Source organism: Phocoena phocoena, chromosome 2 (assembly GCF_963924675.1).
Source record: "Phocoena phocoena chromosome 2, mPhoPho1.1, whole genome shotgun sequence".
In the NCBI taxonomy this organism is placed as follows: Eukaryota; Metazoa; Chordata; class Mammalia; order Artiodactyla; family Phocoenidae; genus Phocoena; species Phocoena phocoena.
Window position 1 is genome coordinate 86,597,137 of NC_089220.1, and position 19,233 is coordinate 86,616,369.

The following is a 19,233-nucleotide window of genomic DNA, read 5'->3' on the forward strand; positions in this document are numbered from 1 at the left end:
CAATTATCAGCAGGATTTATCAGACATTTATACTTTGAATTCTCCATTTCCAACACTTCCCTTCATTAATTTTTGCCAAAGATAGCGAAGCCATCCGCTGTCAGCTTTACTTGTCTTCAAAATTCATCAGTGCCTGCACTGTAAAGAAACAGACTGTGAAGCTGGAGAGGTAAGAATATTCAGAACATACAAATGTTTAGTGAAGACCCTGTTTTTCTGGGTTCTAGGTTTCCACTCAAAGTTTTACTAATCTTGGGGCTTCCCTGGTGGCGCAGTAGTTGAGAGTCCGTCTGCCGATGCAGGGGACACGGGTTCGTGCCCCGGTCTGGGAAGATCCCAGATGCCGTGGAGCGGCTGGGCCCGTGAGCCATGGCCGCTGAGCCTGCGCGTCCGGAGCCTGTGCTCCGCAACGGGAGAGGCAAAAAAAAAAAAAAAAAAAAGTTTTACTAATCTTTACCCTAAATTAAGCCATATGAGTCTGTCCTCTTTGCCACAGATGAATTAATCAGGATTAAGGGAGCCATCTTGCTACCTTCGTCGCCCTTTCACCCCGTTCTCCCCAGAACAAATGGGGAGGCAGAGCTGAGGACAGTTGGAAAGAGCAGGATAACAATGCAATATTCGAAGTAGGCAAAGCCTGTCTGACATCCTGCTCTAAATTCCATGTTCCAATGTTATAAATTCCTCTTATTGCTCTCCTGTGCCCACCACACACACATTCCTCTTCCCCCATTGATATTTTCACTTGGGGTTGACTTCAGCTAGGTATTAGGAGGATAACACTAATCCACATTAAATTGTTAAAAAAAAATTGCCCCTAACTTTTCAAATTTTAGAGGGAAAATTCATTGATCCAAATTAATCTCTAGGTGGTGAAATCTCAAATGAGAAATTTAGGGAAAATAATTTTGAGCAGGTAGTTCTCAGCTTAAATCAAACTTTACTATTTTTTTTTAGAGAATTTTAAAAAATTTATTTTATTTTTGGCTGTGTTGAGTCTTCATTGCTGCGCAAAGGCTTTCTCTAGTTGCAGCGAGCGGGGGCTACTCTTCGTTGTGGTGCGCGGGCTTCTCATTGTGGTGGTTTCTCTTGTTGCAGAGCACGGGCTCTAGGTGCACAGGCTTCAGTAGTTGTGGCGCACGGGCTTAGTTCCTCTGCAGCATGTGGGATTTTCTTGGAACAGGGCTCGAACCCATGTCCCCTGCATTGGCAGGCAGATTCTTAACCTCTGCACCACCAGGAAGTCCCAACTTTACTATTTTTTTTAAACATTTATTTATTTATTTGGCCGTGTCGGGTCTTAGTTGCAGCACACAGGATCTTCGTTGAGGCGCGCTGGCTTCTCTAGCTGTGGCACGCGTGCTCAGTAGTTGCGGCGCATGGGCTTAGTTGCCCCATGGCATGTGGAATCTTAGCTCCCCGACCAGGGATCAAACCTGCGTCCCCTGCATTGGAAGGCGGTTTCTTAACCATTGGACCACCAGGGAAGTCCTAAACTTTACTATTTTGATCACATATTTTCTCTGCATAGACTTGACTCTAGAAGGGACTGAAAGGAAGAGGAATCTGTAATTCATAAACCTCTTGAGGACAGTGGGCACTTGTGGGCTTTCTGCTGACTGTCTAATCCCCATAGCTATTGAACTTGAGTCTGAGGCCCTTACTGTTGAGGTCTGAAAGGTGACCTTCAAAGAGAAGAAACATGTACAAAAGGGGGCAGGCTGGGGCTTCCCTGGTGGCAGTGGTTGAGAGTCTGCCTGCCGATGCAGGGGACACGGCTTCGTGCCCCGGTCCGGGAGGATCCCACATGCTGCGGAGCGGCTGGGCCCGTGAGCCGTGGCTGCTGAGCCTGCGCGTCCGGAGCCTGTGCTCCGCAACGGGAGAGGCCACAACAGTGAGAGGCCCGCGTACTGCAAAAAAAAAAAAAAAAAAAAGGGGGTAGGTTGCCCAAAGAGAGTGAGAGCCCACCTTATCCTAATTTCCAGCAGCTGGAACTGGATACTCTTCTCTTGTGAAATAAGCTCTCAGACCTAACAGGATTTAGGTGTCCCCTACCAGAGAAGCAAGGTTGCCAGGTCCTCACTAGGTTAGAAGAAATCTGGACATATGCCCAGAATATGACATACTAAACCGTGAATTTGCCTTTTTTAGGTGTGAGGTGGAAATTCAGAGGCTGAGGCCAAAATAGCAAACACCCTTCTTCTCCCCAGTTATATATGCTACTCCAATGGACTTAACTCCTGGTCTCCATGGCTGCCCTAAAGCCATACCTGCAAACTCTTGCAACTGCTTACGCTCCTCTAGGTTATACTGCAGCTTTTCTAGCAACTCAAAATATCGGAAGAGTGAATCCCTAGGCCAAACAACACGTTCATCCTGATCCATATCCATTAGCCCAGGCAGATTCTGGTGCACATGAGTCTCCCAGTCCAACTGACCTGGAGGGAGAAATGCTTCTCAAAAACATATCTAGATTCGTGGAAGTTGGATAAAAGCTGATAAACTCTATGGGGGCAGGTGAGGAGAAAGCAGGGATGAAAGAAGATATAGGAAAGAGAGAGAGAAAAGTATGTATCACCAAGACACCACTTCTACAATAAACAAAGAGAGCCACAACCATACTTTCCCAAAGTGCAGCAGAAGCACAGGGGAAATGAAGAAGCGTGAAGAAAGTAACCAAGGCCAGAAAATCGGACTGGTGGAGAAAATCAGGAAATGTGCATAGTGGGAGAGCTCCTATTAAGAATGGGATGTCTCATGGAGAAGAGGAGTCTGAATTCAACTGGGAGAAACCCTCGGCTTACCAATAGGGTCATAATATCTGGAGCCAGAAGAAGAGGAACAGTAGGAAGATGAAGATGAGGAGGAAGAGGAAGATGCAGACTTCTTCACTTTTGACAAGGACTTCTTTGTTTTTGACTTAGATGCTCTTGAACTCTCTTTAGTGGCACTGTGTTTGGACTCTTCTTTAGAAGCTTCTGTTAAGTCCAAAGATTCCCATTGTTGATTGGCATCTCTGTAAGTGAAAGGCAAAATTTTATTGCTTCAAATACATTTACACAATATGGCTGGTTCTTTCGTTATTCTGATTCTGGCCCTGGCCTAAAGCTAGGAGTTAAGGCAATGAAGGCCAAACTGCTCCCAAAATCTAAGCACATTCAACCTAAATTATCCCGTGTCATGTACCCCTATTAGTGCCCCTCACCACATAACGTCTGTGCTCAATCTTACTCGGGCTTCCACGTTCCACACCCCACCTTATTTTGCAAAGTTTTAGCCCCCCACCCCTTGGCCCTATGCCTATTACACCACAACTATAGCCTCTGCCCCCTCGATTCCATCTCTTAATATTAGAGGGAACTTGGGCTCAGCTCTTTATATCTTCTCCATCTACAGTTGCTCCTTTGGTGATCTCATCTGCTGAGTTCAAATGCCTACCAGATGCAAATTTAAGCCTCTTGTCCAGACCTCGCTCCTTAATCCAGACTTGTATATACAACTTTTACTCACTTAGCACCACTTGAATGTCTAAGGACATCTCAAATTCAATCAAAACTGAACTCTTTGCCCACCAAACCTCTTCCACCCACAGCCCTCCCCATCTCAGCTAATCAACCCTTCCAGTTGCTTGGGTCAGAACTTTCATCCTTAATTCTTCTCTCATACCCCACATCCAATCCATCAGGAAAGCCTGTTGAGGGCTTCCCTGGTGGCACAGTGGTTAAGAATCCGCCTGCCAATGCAAGGGACACGGGTTCAAGCCCTGGCCCGGGAAGATCCCACATGCCGTGGAGCAACTAAGCCCATGTGCCACAACTACGGAGCCTGAGCTCTAGAGCCTGCAAGCCACAACTACTGAGCCCACGTGCCACAACTCCTGAAGCCTGTGCGCCTAGAGCCCGTGCTCTGCAACAAGAGAAGCCATGACAATGAGAAGCCCGCACACCGCAACGAAGAGTAGCTCCGGATCACCCCAACTAGAGAAAGCCCGCACACAGCAATGGAGACCCAACACAGCCAAAAATAAAAAAATAAAATAAAATAATTAATAAAAAAAAAAAAAGAAAGCCTGTTGACTCTACCTTCAAAATATCTTTTTTTTTTTTTTGCGGTACGCGGGCCTCTCACTGTTGTGGCCTCTCCCGTGGAGGAGGAGCACAGGCTCCGGACGCGCAGGCTCAGCGGCCATGGCTCACGGGCCCAGCCGCTCCGCGGCATGTGGGATCTTCCCGGACCGGGGCACGAACCCGTGTCCCCTGCATCGGCAGGCAGACTCTCAACCACTGCGCCACCAGGGAAGCCCCAAAATATCTTTTCTCACTAGTACCACTCTGGTCTGAGCCATCAACGCCTCTTGCCTGTATAGCAGCATAGCCTCCTAACTCATCTCTCTGCTTATTTTATTCTTCCCTCAGTTTATCATCAACACAGCAAGCAGACTAATCCTTCTTAAGTGTAAGTCACTGCATGTCACTGTTCTGCTATGTTCCCCATTTCACCCAAAATCAAAGCCTAAGTCCTCACAGTGGTCCCCACAGCCCTACAGGATCAGGTCCCCATTACCTCTCTGACCTCATCTCCTATCATTCTCCCCCCCTACTTACTCTGCTTCAGTCACAGTAGCTTCCTTGCTATTTCTCAAACACACCAGGCATGCTTCTGTTTTAGGACCTTTGTACTAGCTGTTCCCTCTGCCTATAATACTCTTCCCATAGATATCCACATAGTAATCCCCTGACCTCCTCCAAGTCTTTGCTCAAATGTTACCTTTTCAGAGGCCACCCTGACTACCTTGTTTAAAATTACAACCCAGGGCTTCCCTGGTGGCGCAGTGGTTGAGAATCTGCCTGCTAATGCAGGGGACACGGGTTCGAGCCCTGGTCTGGGAAGATCCCACATGCTGCAGAGCAACTAGGCCCATGAGCCACAACTACTGAGCCTGCGCGTTTGGAGCCTGTGCTCCGCAACAAGAGAGGCCACGATAGTGAGTGGCCCCCGCTTGCCACAACTAGATAAAGCCCTCGCACAGAAATGAAGACCCAACACAGCCATAAATAAATAAATGCCAAGCATTTGAAGCCCTTTAAAAAAAAAAGTACAATCCATATGAAACCCCCTTCTTATACTCCAATCCCCCTTAACCTGTTCTACTTTTTACTTTTTTATAATGCTTATCCTATTTTTAAATTTGTTTTTTATTGAAGTATAGTTGAGTTACAATGTTGTGTTAATTTCTGCTTATAGCAAAGTGACTCAGTTATACACACATATATACATTCTTTTTATATTCAAGGCTTATATTTTAATGTGCTAATTTTCTTATTAATATGATTATTGTTTACTGTCTCTTTCCTCCTACTAGTATATAAGCTCCATGAGAACAGGCATTATTATTTATTTTGTTCACTGATATACTCTGAGCAACTAATAAGAATTCAATAATTATTTGTTGATGGATTTCTTATTTCTCTTTCTGCTCTCTTGTCCACTGCTGAACACTCAGGGTCTTGAATAACATGTTTCGCGGAAGGTACTTTTATTAGTTTCCTGTGGCTGCTGTAGGAAATTACCACAAACTTGGTAGCTTAAAACAACAGAAATTTATTCTCTCACAATTTTGGAAGACGGAAGTCTGAAATCAATGTGTCAACAGGGTCATACTCCCTTTGGAATCTCAAAGGGAGAAGGTTCCTTGCTTCTTGCTTCTGGCAGTTGCCTTGCATCTACTGGCTTCCTTTGGCTTGTGGTTGCATCACTCCAATCTCTATCTCTATCTTGACATCTTCTCCTATTCTCTATGTCTATGTCTTCTCTCCTGTCTCTTAAATCCAGTGACCCTTGTCACTGGATTTATGGCCCACCTGGATAATCCAGAATGATCACATCTCAAGATCCTTAATTTAACTGCATCTGCAAAGACCCTTTTTCCAAATAAGGTCATGTTCACAGGTTCCGGGAATTAGAACGTGGACATATCTTTTTGGAGGCCACCATTCAACCCACTACAATAAATATTGAATGAATGAATTCTCTCTCAAAGCCAATCTTCACCTTTGGTTTCCTACCCTTTCCTCCTTCATGTGTGTCCATCCCACTTCCCATATACACTCCTAACCTGGCATCCATTTTGCTAACGCTTGACCTCTGTGCCTCGGGGATTAGGTTTTGTCTCCTGCAAAGCAAAAAACACAAAAGAGTGAAGAGAGTTACACTGAAGCAGGAGTGTAGTAAGGAAAAAAGAATTCTGATCATCAAGTGAGGAGAATAAGTTGTAGTAAAGGAGTGAAAAAGAGTGGGGAAGCCCTGACAGTGGATAAAGAATCACGCAATATTTTAGAGCTGGGGAATTTTAACTCTGAGGCAAATCTGTCACAAAGGGGAAAATGGCACTGCGGCCAAGGAGCGGAAACAGAGAATGAGATCAGGGCACCCTCAAGAACTAAAGCTGGGTTTGAAAATGGGGAAGCAGACCTCTGGATAATCTGACGCTTGAATATGTCGGCTTTGTGCTGAACCTCCAGGTGTGTCATCTCCTCGTTCAGCTCATTTCTGATATTCTGGAAGTTAGTAACTGCCCCAAAGGGCCATTAGGAGTTGGGAGATGGTGGTGACTAGACATGGGGAGAGGGCTTGGGTGGGGAGAAACCAAGTGAAATATCCATTCCAGGCCCCGCACCTTCCTGTTACATCAGGTTCTCTCTCTCCGTAATTCACCAATCCTAGCTTTCGCTCTAATTTCTTCCCAAACACCCCTCTCACCAAGTTTCACCTCTTCTATGCTTACCCATCATGGCTACTATGATGTTTCGAAAGATAATGGAACCAAGTAACAACCAGAGGATGACATAGATGCTGCTGAAGGTACGGCTGACTTCAGGCACCTTCCAGGTATCCTGAAGCAGTGCATACCAATGATCCATAGTAAAGAGAATGAACACTGTCACTACGGAATTCAGCAGGTCCCTAAAGAAAAAGGAGGTGTGTGTATAGACAGAGAGAGCTAATTCTCTAAGAAACACTATCATTCTTACTCTCAAAGCAACATAAGAGCATTTCTTTGTAGTTTGCTCTGACTTTAGCCCCTTTTCTACCATACTCAATTTTTTACCTAATCTTTCTTCGGTTTGAGATTGTTTTATTAGGTTTTCCTTTATCATGAATAATCTATAAATAGCTCTCACCATTCCATCAGTGCCTGGGGCACAGTAGGTGTTCAATACGTAGGTATTAACTGAATGTTTAAAAATTGAATCACCAATTACACATCATTTTTTTCTAAGTTCATTCTCCACTGTTCTATGGACTTCGCCTAACGGAAAGTCACAAATTCAGCAAACATCGTGCCTACTTAGTTTGCTGGCATGAAGTGACAGTCAAGTAAATGGACAGATATGTGACATAAACATGTGATTCCAAATAATGAATGATAATGAATATATCACAAAAGGTCTCAGGAAGATATCTAAATTTTCCTTCTTATCCCTCAATATACATATTACTGAAAACATCAGAGCCTGAACAGAATGAATTCTAGGACTTCCCCAAGTCAATACTCTTACAAAACTACCTGTTAGTCTAAGATAGAGACCTGAGAGGTGCTGACAAGATTGGATTCCAATTCACAAATAACACTGTCTCCTCTAAATCCAAATTGACTTTCTACTAGTAATCAGTGTCCTCTAGACAAAAAGCTTATCAGGATTTTACTTTTGAAAGAATTTAAGTATGTGCATGTGTAATCTCTACATTTAAGAGACTGGGGTAAAACCAGTGACCATGTTTGAGGTCATAGTAACACTTACTGATCACTTTCAATGTGTGAAATGCTGTGCTAAATGCTTAAATGAATTACCTCATTTATCCCTACACTCTTATGAAGTAGTACCACTTTTAATACCATTTTTCAAAAGAGGTAACTGAGACAGAAACCAGGGCTTAACCCCTGGAGTATACTGCTATTTAAAGGTGAGGGTATGTTTGAATTTGCAAAACCCAAAGCAAACCAGGAATACCTGACCTATCCTCAAAATTGGAGCTAATACCACTCACCATTCCTCTGCTTTCTCTTTACCTCTCCTTACTGTGCTCTATTCCCATTTTTTACAATATATTATACTTTTTGTATTACTGTACTTTGGACTGGCTTCCCAGCCTCATGCCCAAACTCTCTCCCCCAACCCAGGCTTCCCCCAGTCCTGCCTACGAGAAGAACATGTGATACTCCAGGTCCTGGCGAGTTGAACGGGTGTAATTCTCGAAGAAGTAGACACCAGCCACGGCAAAAATGTAGAAGAAGATGAGCAGCAACATCAAGAGGAAGGTCATGCTCTAGAGGCCATGACCTTGAGTCAGAGCTGGGCCAGACTAGGCTGATCTCCACCTACAGCCTAGTCAGACCCACCCTGGAAATCCCCCACCAAACCCTCACTTCTAGCCTGAGCCCAGTCATTTCTAGAACACAGCAGCCTGTCCCTAGCCCTTTCGCATCGACAACATTTCACAGGGTCTTTCATTGCCTTCTTTCATCCACCCAGACTGTTTCATGTTAAACCCCCATGTTTATCCACCTTGCCCACTTGATACAGCTGCAGTAGTCAAATCACCTTGAGGGCCCTGACCAGGGCCAAAATAATGACTCGAACTTGACGGAATCGTGCAAAGAGTTTAAGAGACCTTAGCACCCGGCAGATCCTCAGCAACTGGAGCCATACGGAATGGCTTGTTACCCCTACCAGCACCACAACCTCAGGAATCAGGGACTGTAGGAAACACACAGATCATGAGTAAAATATACCCCAAAGCACCCACGCACAGTTGCCCCTTCTTTATCTCTTCATTGTCATAGTTCCTTGGTCATTATCCTTTGAAAAGCATTCTCTGGGGACTGTTTCCTATTCAGCCTTTCTATAAGAAATTACTTAAACCCTGCACTTCAACTTGCTCAGACATTAAAAGGGGATAAATACAGTGCTTAACTCATTGGGTTGTTGTGGAGCTCAAATTTTAAGAAATGCATGAAAAAAAGGATAGTTTCTGACATTTAGTAAGTGGTTAGTAACTGGTAGATGTTATTGCTGGGGTTAATGTTGTGATCAGATTCTTCCTTGCTCCTAATACCAACAACTCCTACCATGCCTGACTTTTAGAGAAGAAAAAAATCAAAATAAGGAGGTTAGATACATTTCTATTTGTTTCTTCCTGTGCTCTAAGTATCTTAACTTTTCTTGTCTTTGATTCACATAGGCACATTTTTCAGCCCAGTAAACTAATCTTCAGGATATCTATCCTTACCAATATGGTGACAACAAAGTCAAAGACATTCCAGGCATTCTTCCAGAAGAGGAAAAAGCTGGATAGCCACATAAGAAGGATCTCCAAGATGAAAACAAGCAAGATGAACCAAGCTGCCACCTCCAGAGTCAGCTTCAGTGGCCACAGTTGGGTATTTGAGGATTCGAGCAATTCTGTGAGAATAGAGCAAAGGATGAGTAAAGGGTAAAGAAGCAGGAAGCTGAATGATAGAGAATGATCAGCAACTGTTAAAAACCACAGTTGTGCCCACTGCTATGCCATTTTTCTTTTGAGTTTCTCTTCTTAATGCCGTTGTTGCTTCAGCCTGTGAAATTCAGGGGAGGATAGAATCGAACATGAAAAATGGCTACAACTCATCTCCTCTGGTACTGGTACGTGTTAACAGCTGCAAGTTACTGCCTTCCCACTCTGGGATCAGAGAGCCACCAAAGGATTGCTCTCTTAATGACCACCAACCCTGTCTGTTCTGTTACCCTGGTACCAAACTTCATGAAGAAGCAATAGGCCTTGAGAAAAGAATGCAAATGTAGGGCCATGATATGGAAAATGTTTTATAACACATCTAGGAACAAGAAGCCAGATTCATGGGGCATATTAGGTTATAATAAGAAATTACTTGGTTTTTTGTTACTTTTAAAGCTTCCCCTTTCTACTCTGCCTAAAATTGATTTTATTCTGCAAAGCAAATTGAATCCTATACTTTCTCTCTAGAACCTAATTATTTGCTGACTTCAATTCCTTAACTCATTTGCCTTCATCTTTCAACCCTCTTCACCTCTTCTATACATTTAATAGATGTATATCATGCTGTAAAAAAAGCACTGAGATCAAAATAGGTTTAAAAGCTAAATAAAATTTTCTCTTTGAAACAGAACAATCTGAGAGCCTCCAAATGCACTATGACTGATATGCTTGGCAGTTAATAGAGACAAGAGAATACTCAATCACCCTGAACAACACAAATGGCTGTGTAGATTTTGACACTTACAGTTTTAAATTGTTATTGCTTTTAGCAATGTTTTGGCTAATTACATTAATGAAGTAAGGAACACTGATGTTGAAATACAACTTAATGAAGAGCAAAAGAATAATTCTGCAAGTTTATCTCAAGACAATTCTTCATCAGATTCTATAAATTGCATTCATCTGATAGAAAATTTTATATGGCACATCAAGATATCTCTAGAACCTCAAAAATCAGTGTTTAAATTATAATAATGTTGTACTCAGTTTTTTGTTGGAAATAAGAACTATTCACACTCACAATGTGTTATTTTCAGAGAAGGGCTTGCAAATGAGCCAAATCTTTTTTCTTTTCTCACCTTCTCACCATTTAGAAACAAAATATGAAAATTATAAAAATAAGCCCATTGATGTTTAAAGTGCAAAGTAGAATTACCAATATCATTGTGGAAGAAGATTTTTTTTCTTTTTTTATGCCCAAACACATAATTAAATTTCCACCTACACTTTAACATATAACATGTATTTAACATACAATACACAATGTTGTAAACCTAAAAATAATATACATTATATCTAAACTTTTTAAAAGAAACAGAAAATTTAGAAATATAATACATAGGGAATTGGTTCGGGTCCAGGGTCCAGTGGTTCGGACTCGGTGCTTTCACTGCCATGGGCCCAGGTTCAATCCCTGGTCAGGCAACTAAGATCCTGCAAGCCACTTGACACAGACAAAAAAAACCCATAAATTAAATATATTTGATCCCCAAACCGAACTTAATATATAATGTCACTTAAAAATTCATTTGTAGACAAATCATATATATTCTTTAAAAAACGCATGATCACTTATAAAATGGCAAAAGTAAAAATTTGCTTACATTTTATGATTATTAAAATTATATAATAATAAACACTAAAATATAATATTTAACAACATGTTAGTCTAAATTATCATTTTTACTTCAACTTGCTTCTCCATATCACAGAAAAAATGTGATAAAGTAAAATGATTAAAATTACTATGGAGGTTTTCAAGGTTATATATTTTTTTTGGGAAACAAAATCATAAGATGAAAAAGAATGGGGAGCTTTGATCTAGAGAACTGTTTGTTCCTTATCTATAACAGCATTCTTTATGATCTGGAAAATTGCTTTTTAAAAGTCTAAACAAAGTCTTAATGTTTACCACACGAATTAGTCTATTCAAAGAAATCTGCCACAAATTATATCCCTTTGCAAAATCCCTCCTGCCTTTCTACCATGAGAATGTACTTAATAAGATACAATTTTCATGAGCTTGCCAGGTGATTCCCATTCAGGCAATCCACCTATCCTCTGGCACAGTGATCATGTTTCATATTCAGCTGTTTTACCAAAAAGAATGGTTAGTGCTATTCTATTTTGATTTGTCTGTTAGATCCAGTGAATCCCATATATTTACTGTTATTTACTTCATTCCAAGGCTGAAATCTATATCTCTAATCCCACAGGGCAAATACTTGCCAATTATCATTATCAACAAGAAATAGGAAATGTGGGTGACTTAATTTAAAACCCTCATCACTGTGCGGAGGAAATAAAACAGTTCAAAGCATATAGCATACCGCAGTTGGTCAATGACACCAAATACTGTTGTGTATTTAAATGCCTTTGCCCTGATTCCATTAAAAGACTATTTTTTAAAATTTACTTTTTATTTTTATTATTTATTTTTTGGCTGTGTTGGGTCTTCGTTGCTGCGCGGGCTTTCTCTAGTTGCGGTGAGTGGGGGCTACTCTTTGTTGCGGTGCACGGGCTTCTCTTAGGGCTCTAGAGCGCAGGCTCAGTCGTTGTGGTGCACAGGCTTAGTTGCTCCGTGGCATGTGGGATCTTCCCGGACCAGGGTTTGAACCCATAGTCTCCTGCACTGGCAGGCGGATTTTTAACCACTGCGCCACCAGGGAAGTCCAAAAGACTATTTTTAAAGTGGGAAACTTCCCCAAAATAGTGAGGATGAAACATGGAAGTGAGTACTTCTACTGTCCTTTCTGAGCAGTTTGAGATGATAATCAAATGAGGTCATTGATTCTCCAAACATTCTTTTGCTTTTAATACATTTCATAAAATTTATGATTGGTTTTAGGGCTTCCCTGGTGGCGCAGTGGTTGAGAGTCCACCTGCCGATGCAGGGGATACCGGTTCGTGCCCCGGTCTGGGAGAATCCCGCATGCCACGGAGCGGCTGGGCCAGTGAGCCATGGCCTCTGGGCCTGCGCGTCTGGAGCCTGTGCTCCGCAATGGGAGAGGCCACAACAGTGAGAGGCCCGCATACTGCAAAAAAAAAAAAAAAAAAAAAAAAAAAAATTGTAAAATTTATGATTGGTTTTAGAGTCATCTACTCTTTAAGTCATTTTTGGCTCATCTAATATCTTAGTTGTAACTTTACATACATCGTGAGTTTTCTTATTTGTACTTAATCTTTCTAAACATATTTGTAAAAATATAAATGTTGGATCACTTGCTGATAGGTACTGATATCTCTATTAGAAAAGATTCATTCAAATTAGACTAACACAAGAAATGCAACTGGTCTTCCCGTCTCCAATTCCTTGTGAGACTACTACACCCCACCTCTAAGTGTCTACACTACCTTCTATCTACTACACTTGAGAGCCCTTCAAATGTTTCTAGGTCTTAGCAGTTGCACAAATCCTACTCCAAGAGACTTAATATAATTGTCCCTATCACAATTCAAATAACATTCAAATGTGTAAAATGATCAACTTAAAAGGAAAAATGACTCCCACCCTTTCATTCAATGTGAGTTCTCACCTATTTCAACCATCAGTACAATTGTATTCAGAAAGATGAGGAAGATGATAAAGTTTCTGAAGAGAGGACCTGTTTTCTCTTAAGAAAACATAGAGTGGAGTTCTTTTTGGTTTAGGCAGGTGACATAATTAGGTCAAGAACAGAACCGGTGAGAATGAGAAGAAAATGGAGTTTGGGAAGGGAAAAATAAGTCAATAGGCAGATGATGAGGCAAGAGAGACCGTAAAGCCATGGGATAAAAATGAGTGGCATGAAAGGATACACTCAAGGACCCAACCAGCCCACAAGGAAAGCGGTGGACTCTCGCTGCAGCGCACTCGAAGGGTACTCATCAGTCTCTGTGCATGTGTAATCCGTTCTACATGACGAGGCTTTATGGAGAAGCGCACAAGCTGGTGTTGATCTCCCAACATAAGTTTCTTCTGACAGGAAGGATCTACACCAAAAATAAAAAAAAAGGGACAGTGGATAAATATAAAAAGAAGCCTTTGGGAGTATCAGGAGCAGGTAGGATTGGGGGCAGGAACACTGGTTACATAATGGGTCCCCTAGTGCAGGGGCTTACCTTGCTGCTCCTTCACACAGCAACTAATACTATTTTGGAGTACGAGCTCACCTATTGCTTATGACCAACACTGTCCATGCCCAGAATAAAGGCTGCAGGTTCAACCCTCAAAGTTTTAAGTGTCTTTGGTAGAAACTTCCAAGTCAGCCAGGGCTAATAGTTACCCTAGGCCTAAAAGTGAGCGGCACGGGTTCCATCTCCTGGATCCAGAGTTTTATTTATAAAGCCTTTGATTTATCAAGTTTGGTGTAACTTCCAAACTAGCAACCAAACCAATCTCCCCTGAAATTTCTACCCTTAAAATTGCCTCTCTGCTTCCTACTCTTTGGAGGGTGTGGATGGGAGTCTTAAATTCATCCTAGTGAGAAACAGGCTGCTGACCAAGTATCTCTCGAATAGTGTGCCGTGGCACAGCTTGGCTCAAGCCGTGCAGATGCTCAAGGAGAGAGAAAGTATCAATGAGTCGGGAACGAATGGCATCAGCCCGGGGCAGTTGCATGTGTCCTACTGGGTGATAAGTGGCCATGCCTGTTAAGAAAATAAAAGAATCGAGTGTCATTTCATTTTTGGAGTTGCACCAAGCCTTAGAGGTTCTCTTCCCTTCCTCCCAACCTCTTTGCCCTTAAGAAGACAAACATTGTACCCAGACTCAAGGCTTTTTTTTTTTTTTTTTTTTTTTTTTTTGCGGTACGCGGGCCTCTCACTGCTGTGGCCTCTCCCGTTGCGGAGCACAGGCTCCGGATGCGCAGGCTCAGCGGCCATGGCTCACGGGCCCAGCCACTCTGCAGCATGTGGGATCTTCCCGGACCGGGGCACGAACCCATGTCCCCTGCATCGGCAGGCAGACTCTCAACCACTGCGCCACCAGGGAAGCCCTCAAGGCTTTTTGAAACAAATGAGACAGGAGTCATTACAGAGAATCTGCGTAGTTGACTAAGTGGACAGACACCTTCACCTGTGTGACAGCATTTCTAGTTAAAAGCAGCAGCCACAAAGAGCAGGAATCCCGGGGTCGGACAAAGAGGAATTCAGGCACCACCTGGACCTGAGGGTATCAGGTAATGCGATGAGGTGGGTCAGTGGGAGGGCTTAGGACTGCCGCCAAAAGAAAGACCGAGTTAAGAGGAACTGGACAAAATGCAACAGCCTGACATTTTGAAAATGTGTCCCGTCCCAAGTGTGTCCACTCCAACGCGCTCCCTCGGGTGCCCCTCCCTCTCTCAATTCCCACTTCTGGGCCTCACCTTTGCCCAGGCTCTCTTCCGCCCACTCAGCCCTGACTTCACTCCTCCGCCTCCGGCTCTGACGCCCCCTGAGCTCGGCTCTCCCCACGCGGGTCGAGCTCAGGGTCGGCTCCCAGCGCCGCAAGTCCTGCTCCGCCAGCCCGCCCGCTCCTGGGTTCCGGCTCGCCCCGGGCCTACCCCCAGCACCAGGCCCGGGCGCCAGCACCCTCCCGGCCTCACTCGCCCCGGCGCCCGTCGCCTCCGCCCAGGCCCGCTCTCCGGCCACTCGGCCGTTACCAGCTGGTCCCGCCCGCCCGACGCAGGCGCCGCACAGCCAATCGGCGGCTGCCACACTGCGGCCCGAGCCGGGCTGGGGGGTTGGGACCTCCGGCTGCGGGGCCGACTGGGCCAGACGCGCGAGCGCAGCCTGAAGGCTTGTGGTTCTCTGCCCGGCCTCCGCAGTCCCCGCCGAACCCTGACCCTCCTGGCCGCCGCCGCAGCTTCACCTAGTCGCCATGCGCCTCCGCCGCCTAGCGCTGTTCCCGGGCCTGGCGCTGCTCCTCGCCGCGACCCGCCTCGCCGCTGCCTCTGACGTGCTGGAACTCACGGACGACAACTTCGAGAGTCGCATCTCCGACACGGGCTCTGCAGGCCTCATGCTCGTCGAGTTCTTCGCCCCCTGGTGAGGCCATTTAGCCGGGGCGGGAGAGGGAGGGCCGGGTGGGCAGGGGGCGAAGGCGCGGGGACGGTAGGGCCTACGCAGCGCCGGCGCCCTCCATCGTTCCCCCGAGCCCGGCTGAGGCCGGCAGGTTTTCCACCCACCGGGGAGCCGAGCTGCCTCGCGGAGAGCGGAGACGTCGGTACTGATGGCCTGGGAGCGAGATCCGAGAAGGAGAACGCGAAGGCCCCTCTCGCGCAGGGCCACATCCTTACCTCGGTGCTCCTGCGGCACTTCCTATCTGCAGAGGGTTTCACCCCCTGCACCCCATCCTCCCTCGATTGGTATCTTTAGAGTTTCTGGGTGAGTCCGTTTTACTGTTTTCCATTCTATAGACGAGGCATCTCAAGGCCTTATATTGTTGGAAGCCAACGTTTCACCAAGTGCAGAGGCCGTGGGCCCCCAGGATACTTCCTTTCTTCTTGCCCCACGCAGCCGTTGGTTTCTAGCCAAGGTCAGAGTGGCTGCAGAATGGTCATAAGTGTTCTCTTAAGGAAGGCAGTTATTTGTCCATCGCCATGTGCACACTTTCTCCATTAAACTGATCATTTCTCAGCACCATCAGAATTCCGTTAAAAAGAGTAGGTGAACCGAGTAATTCCGTCAGGATCTGTCTAAATGGTCAGTTTTAATTAGGATTTCTGAAAAATGCCAAAGAAGACCCCAGTGAGAAAGTAATCAGTGTTGGAGAAATACTCCACTTGAGAGTGCTTTAACTGAACTAGGATGTAAATTACTTAGGATAGAACTAACTGGAAATAAAAAGCTGGGGGTGGGGTGGGAGTGGGGAAAGACCAAATAGGATTTCTGACCCAGTAAACCTGAGCGTTGTTATTTTTTTTTTTTTAACTCCCACATCTTTACCATAGCAAACAATGATTATCTTAACGCTGGGGACAGCTCAGTATAACCACGCTAATTACAGTACTTAAGTTTTCTCCTGCCACAGTGACCCTTAATTAAAAACTATTTGTATTCAAAAGTCTCAGTAAAAGAAAGTTAGTGGATAACTTTCACTTGCTTCTAACTCTGGTCTTCACTCTGCAGGGGCTCAGCTGACTTGAGGGTTACACTAGAAGTCCTATAATGAAGACCACCTGAGCCAGAAGGGTGTGCTTAGAGGCAGCACATTTTGTTTTCAGCTTCTGACAGGTTTTGCATCCAGGGCATTACCGCGACTAACTGGCAGTACTGATTACACATCATAGGTGGTGTTTACACGTCACTAGAAATCACTGTTCTCTTAGAAACAACCCTTCCCAATCATGTAACCATGCTGTTAGCTTTGAGGGGGTGTTACTGTAATTAGAATGGCTGTATGGAGTTGTATCAAAACTGGGAGGTGCCTCTGTGACTACAGGGGTCCACATGAAGTGAATTGCTGGAGAATTGTGGGCTATTAGACTATTAGCTTAAAGCAGATTTTTTTTCCCCTATTGAAAGTGATCTATGCTACTTTAAATTGTTGCATGTGCTTCCCTAAAAACTACATATCCCATCATGCACTAAAGTATCCCTAAAGTTGGGTGGATCACTGCTGTGGTGTCTCCATGTAATTGGTCTGGAAGGTAAGTCATCCTCCACAATGCCTACAAGAAGGATCAGTTTTCTGAATGAGTAATTTGGAATCAAGGAAGTCTGTTGATGATGTCCTTATTTCTCCACATTCAACTCTTTTATTTATTAATATCTCAGCTGTAAATGCTCTCTAACTGCCTTGTACTGCTGTTATAAGTTAGATAGGAACAGTTAAAGAATCCTTATTAAGAGTAAAATGGACCCATTTTGAACAAGTTGTTTTTCTCATTTGTTTTAGGGTATTTTTTCCACTTTCATTTTACAAGTGAAAGTGAAAGATTTCTTTACAGCTGACTCTGTAGACTAATATTTCCATTATGGAGTCAATCATCTATATAGTTTGTAAGAATGGGAGTATCTGAATTTCTCTGGAAGTAAATAGAACTATTTAAATGTTTGTGATAATTTCTGAATATTTATTAGTCAGTCTTAAGTCTTCAGCATCTACCTGTGTTGTAGATTTGTGCCCTGCCCTCTAGGACAGTAGTATTAATTGATGATATTTGATACACAGTGTTTCTAGAGTATAGAAAAAGACTACGTGGATAGTATAAAATGGAATATTTAATATTTCTTCTTATACATATTGATTCCTTTACTTGGAATTCCCTCCCCTCCCCACCCCCAGTTGATCTTTTCAACAAGATTTAGCTCAAAAGTGATTTCTTCCTTCCCTGAACAACTAACTGGTTGTTCCCTCCTCTCCATTGGGACCTAATAATATTATCACCCCTGCCAGACTGATGTTCCTACAGGGAAAGGACTATATCAGTTTTTCTTCTATCAGAGGCTAAAGTAGCATGAGGCACATGACAGGGATGAAGTAATGATTGTTGGGTGAGTATATGTTGGGAGTCATTATTAACTGCTGGGTGCCATCCCTGAAGGTGAATGGGATTATTTGTGTTTTAGTATTATCTAGTAGTTGGTGAAAGAAGTAGTGGTAAAACTTGATGATCACCTTCAAAATCCACCTAATTTCCATTCCTGGTGAATTTAAAGAGGACAATCTCCTCCAGCCTTATTGGAACTTGTTAGACAGGTCCTCCCTTTGGACATTTGATGATGTTGTGGATATTAACAATGCTTAAGGCAATGGTTTTCAGTCCCAGCCTTGCCACTTATATACACTCCCCCTACACCTCTGGTTATCTCCTGGATTCCTAGAGGAATCATTCAGTAAGTCCCAGGGTGGGGCCTAGGCGCACAGGTTTTTTTGTTCTGTTTTGTTTTTTAATTTATTTAATTTTATTTATTTTTGGCTGCGTTGGGTCTTCGTTGCTGTACGTGAGCTTTCTCTAGTTGGTGCAAGCGGGGGCTCCTCTTCGTTGCGATGCACGGGCTTCTTAGTGCGGTGGCCTATCTTGTTGTGGAGCATGGGCTCTAGGCACGTGGGCTTCAGTAGTTGTGGCTCGTGGGCTCTAGAGCACAGGCTCAGTAGTTGTGGCGCATGGGCTTAGTTGCTCCGTGGCACGTGGGATCCTCCTGGACCAGGGGAACCCATGTCCCCTGCATTGGCAGGCGGATTCTCAACCACTGTGCCACCAGGGAAGTCCCTCTTTTTTTTTTTTTTTTAAATGCTTAATGGATATTTTTTATATGCATCTGTTTTGAGACCCACTGGTCTGGCCTAATTATTTTGTACTATTTTTTTTTTCTTTTCAGGTGTTTAAAGGTAGTTGAGGTGAAACTTCTTAAATCTGTTGTCTGTCTTCTTAACAATTACTACATACGTATTCAACAGAAATCTCTTAATACATATAACACATTTATTATCTCTTAACCAAAAATAAAAGCCCTTCATAGTTCTGTTTTTTTTTAACCATTATTTTGTAATTCTCAGTGTACAGTTCTTGATAAATTTATTCCTAATTACTTTTATTTTTTTTTCTTTTTTTGGCTGCTCTGACTCTTCGTTGCGGCGCATGGGCTCCAGAGCGCACGGGCTCAGTAGTTGCAGCACACGGGCTTAGTTGCCCTGTGACATGTGGGATTAGTTCCCCAACCAGGGATCAAACCCACGTCCCCTGCATTGGAAGGCGGATTCTTTTTTTTTTT

At 43.8% G+C, this 19,233-nt stretch overlaps 2 protein-coding genes across 3 annotated transcripts in view; one reads left to right on the top strand and one right to left on the bottom strand.

Annotated features, from left to right (window-relative positions):
* CATSPER2 (cation channel sperm associated 2) lies at nucleotides 1-15,845 on the bottom strand. Of its 2 annotated transcripts, none has more exons than XM_065872118.1 (13): nucleotides 14,606-14,935; nucleotides 14,038-14,184; nucleotides 13,354-13,527; nucleotides 13,092-13,160; nucleotides 9,292-9,464; nucleotides 8,604-8,759; nucleotides 8,204-8,328; nucleotides 6,785-6,963; nucleotides 6,472-6,571; nucleotides 6,116-6,172; nucleotides 2,805-3,016; nucleotides 2,271-2,438; nucleotides 1-138 (listed from the first exon to the last, which is right to left on the bottom strand). In XM_065872118.1, the coding sequence occupies exons 2-13, from the start codon at nucleotides 14,180-14,182 to the stop codon at nucleotides 107-109; spliced, it is 1,590 nt and encodes a 529-aa protein (XP_065728190.1). In that variant the 5' UTR covers nucleotides 14,183-14,184; nucleotides 14,606-14,935; the 3' UTR covers nucleotides 1-106. The 2 variants fall into 2 exon arrangements, with proteins under 2 accessions (XP_065728190.1, XP_065728191.1); XM_065872119.1 differs by lacking the exon at nucleotides 14,606-14,935 and adding an exon at nucleotides 15,386-15,845 and having other exon boundaries at nucleotides 107-138.
* Nucleotides 15,233-19,233, top strand: part of PDIA3 (protein disulfide isomerase family A member 3) — a 23,248-nt gene continuing 19,247 nt past the window's right edge. Inside the window, exon 1 of the mRNA XM_065872120.1 lies at nucleotides 15,233-15,561. Within this exon, the coding sequence (XP_065728192.1) occupies nucleotides 15,395-15,561 (167 nt within the window). The 5' untranslated portion in view covers nucleotides 15,233-15,394. The remainder of the gene's footprint in view (nucleotides 15,562-19,233) is intronic.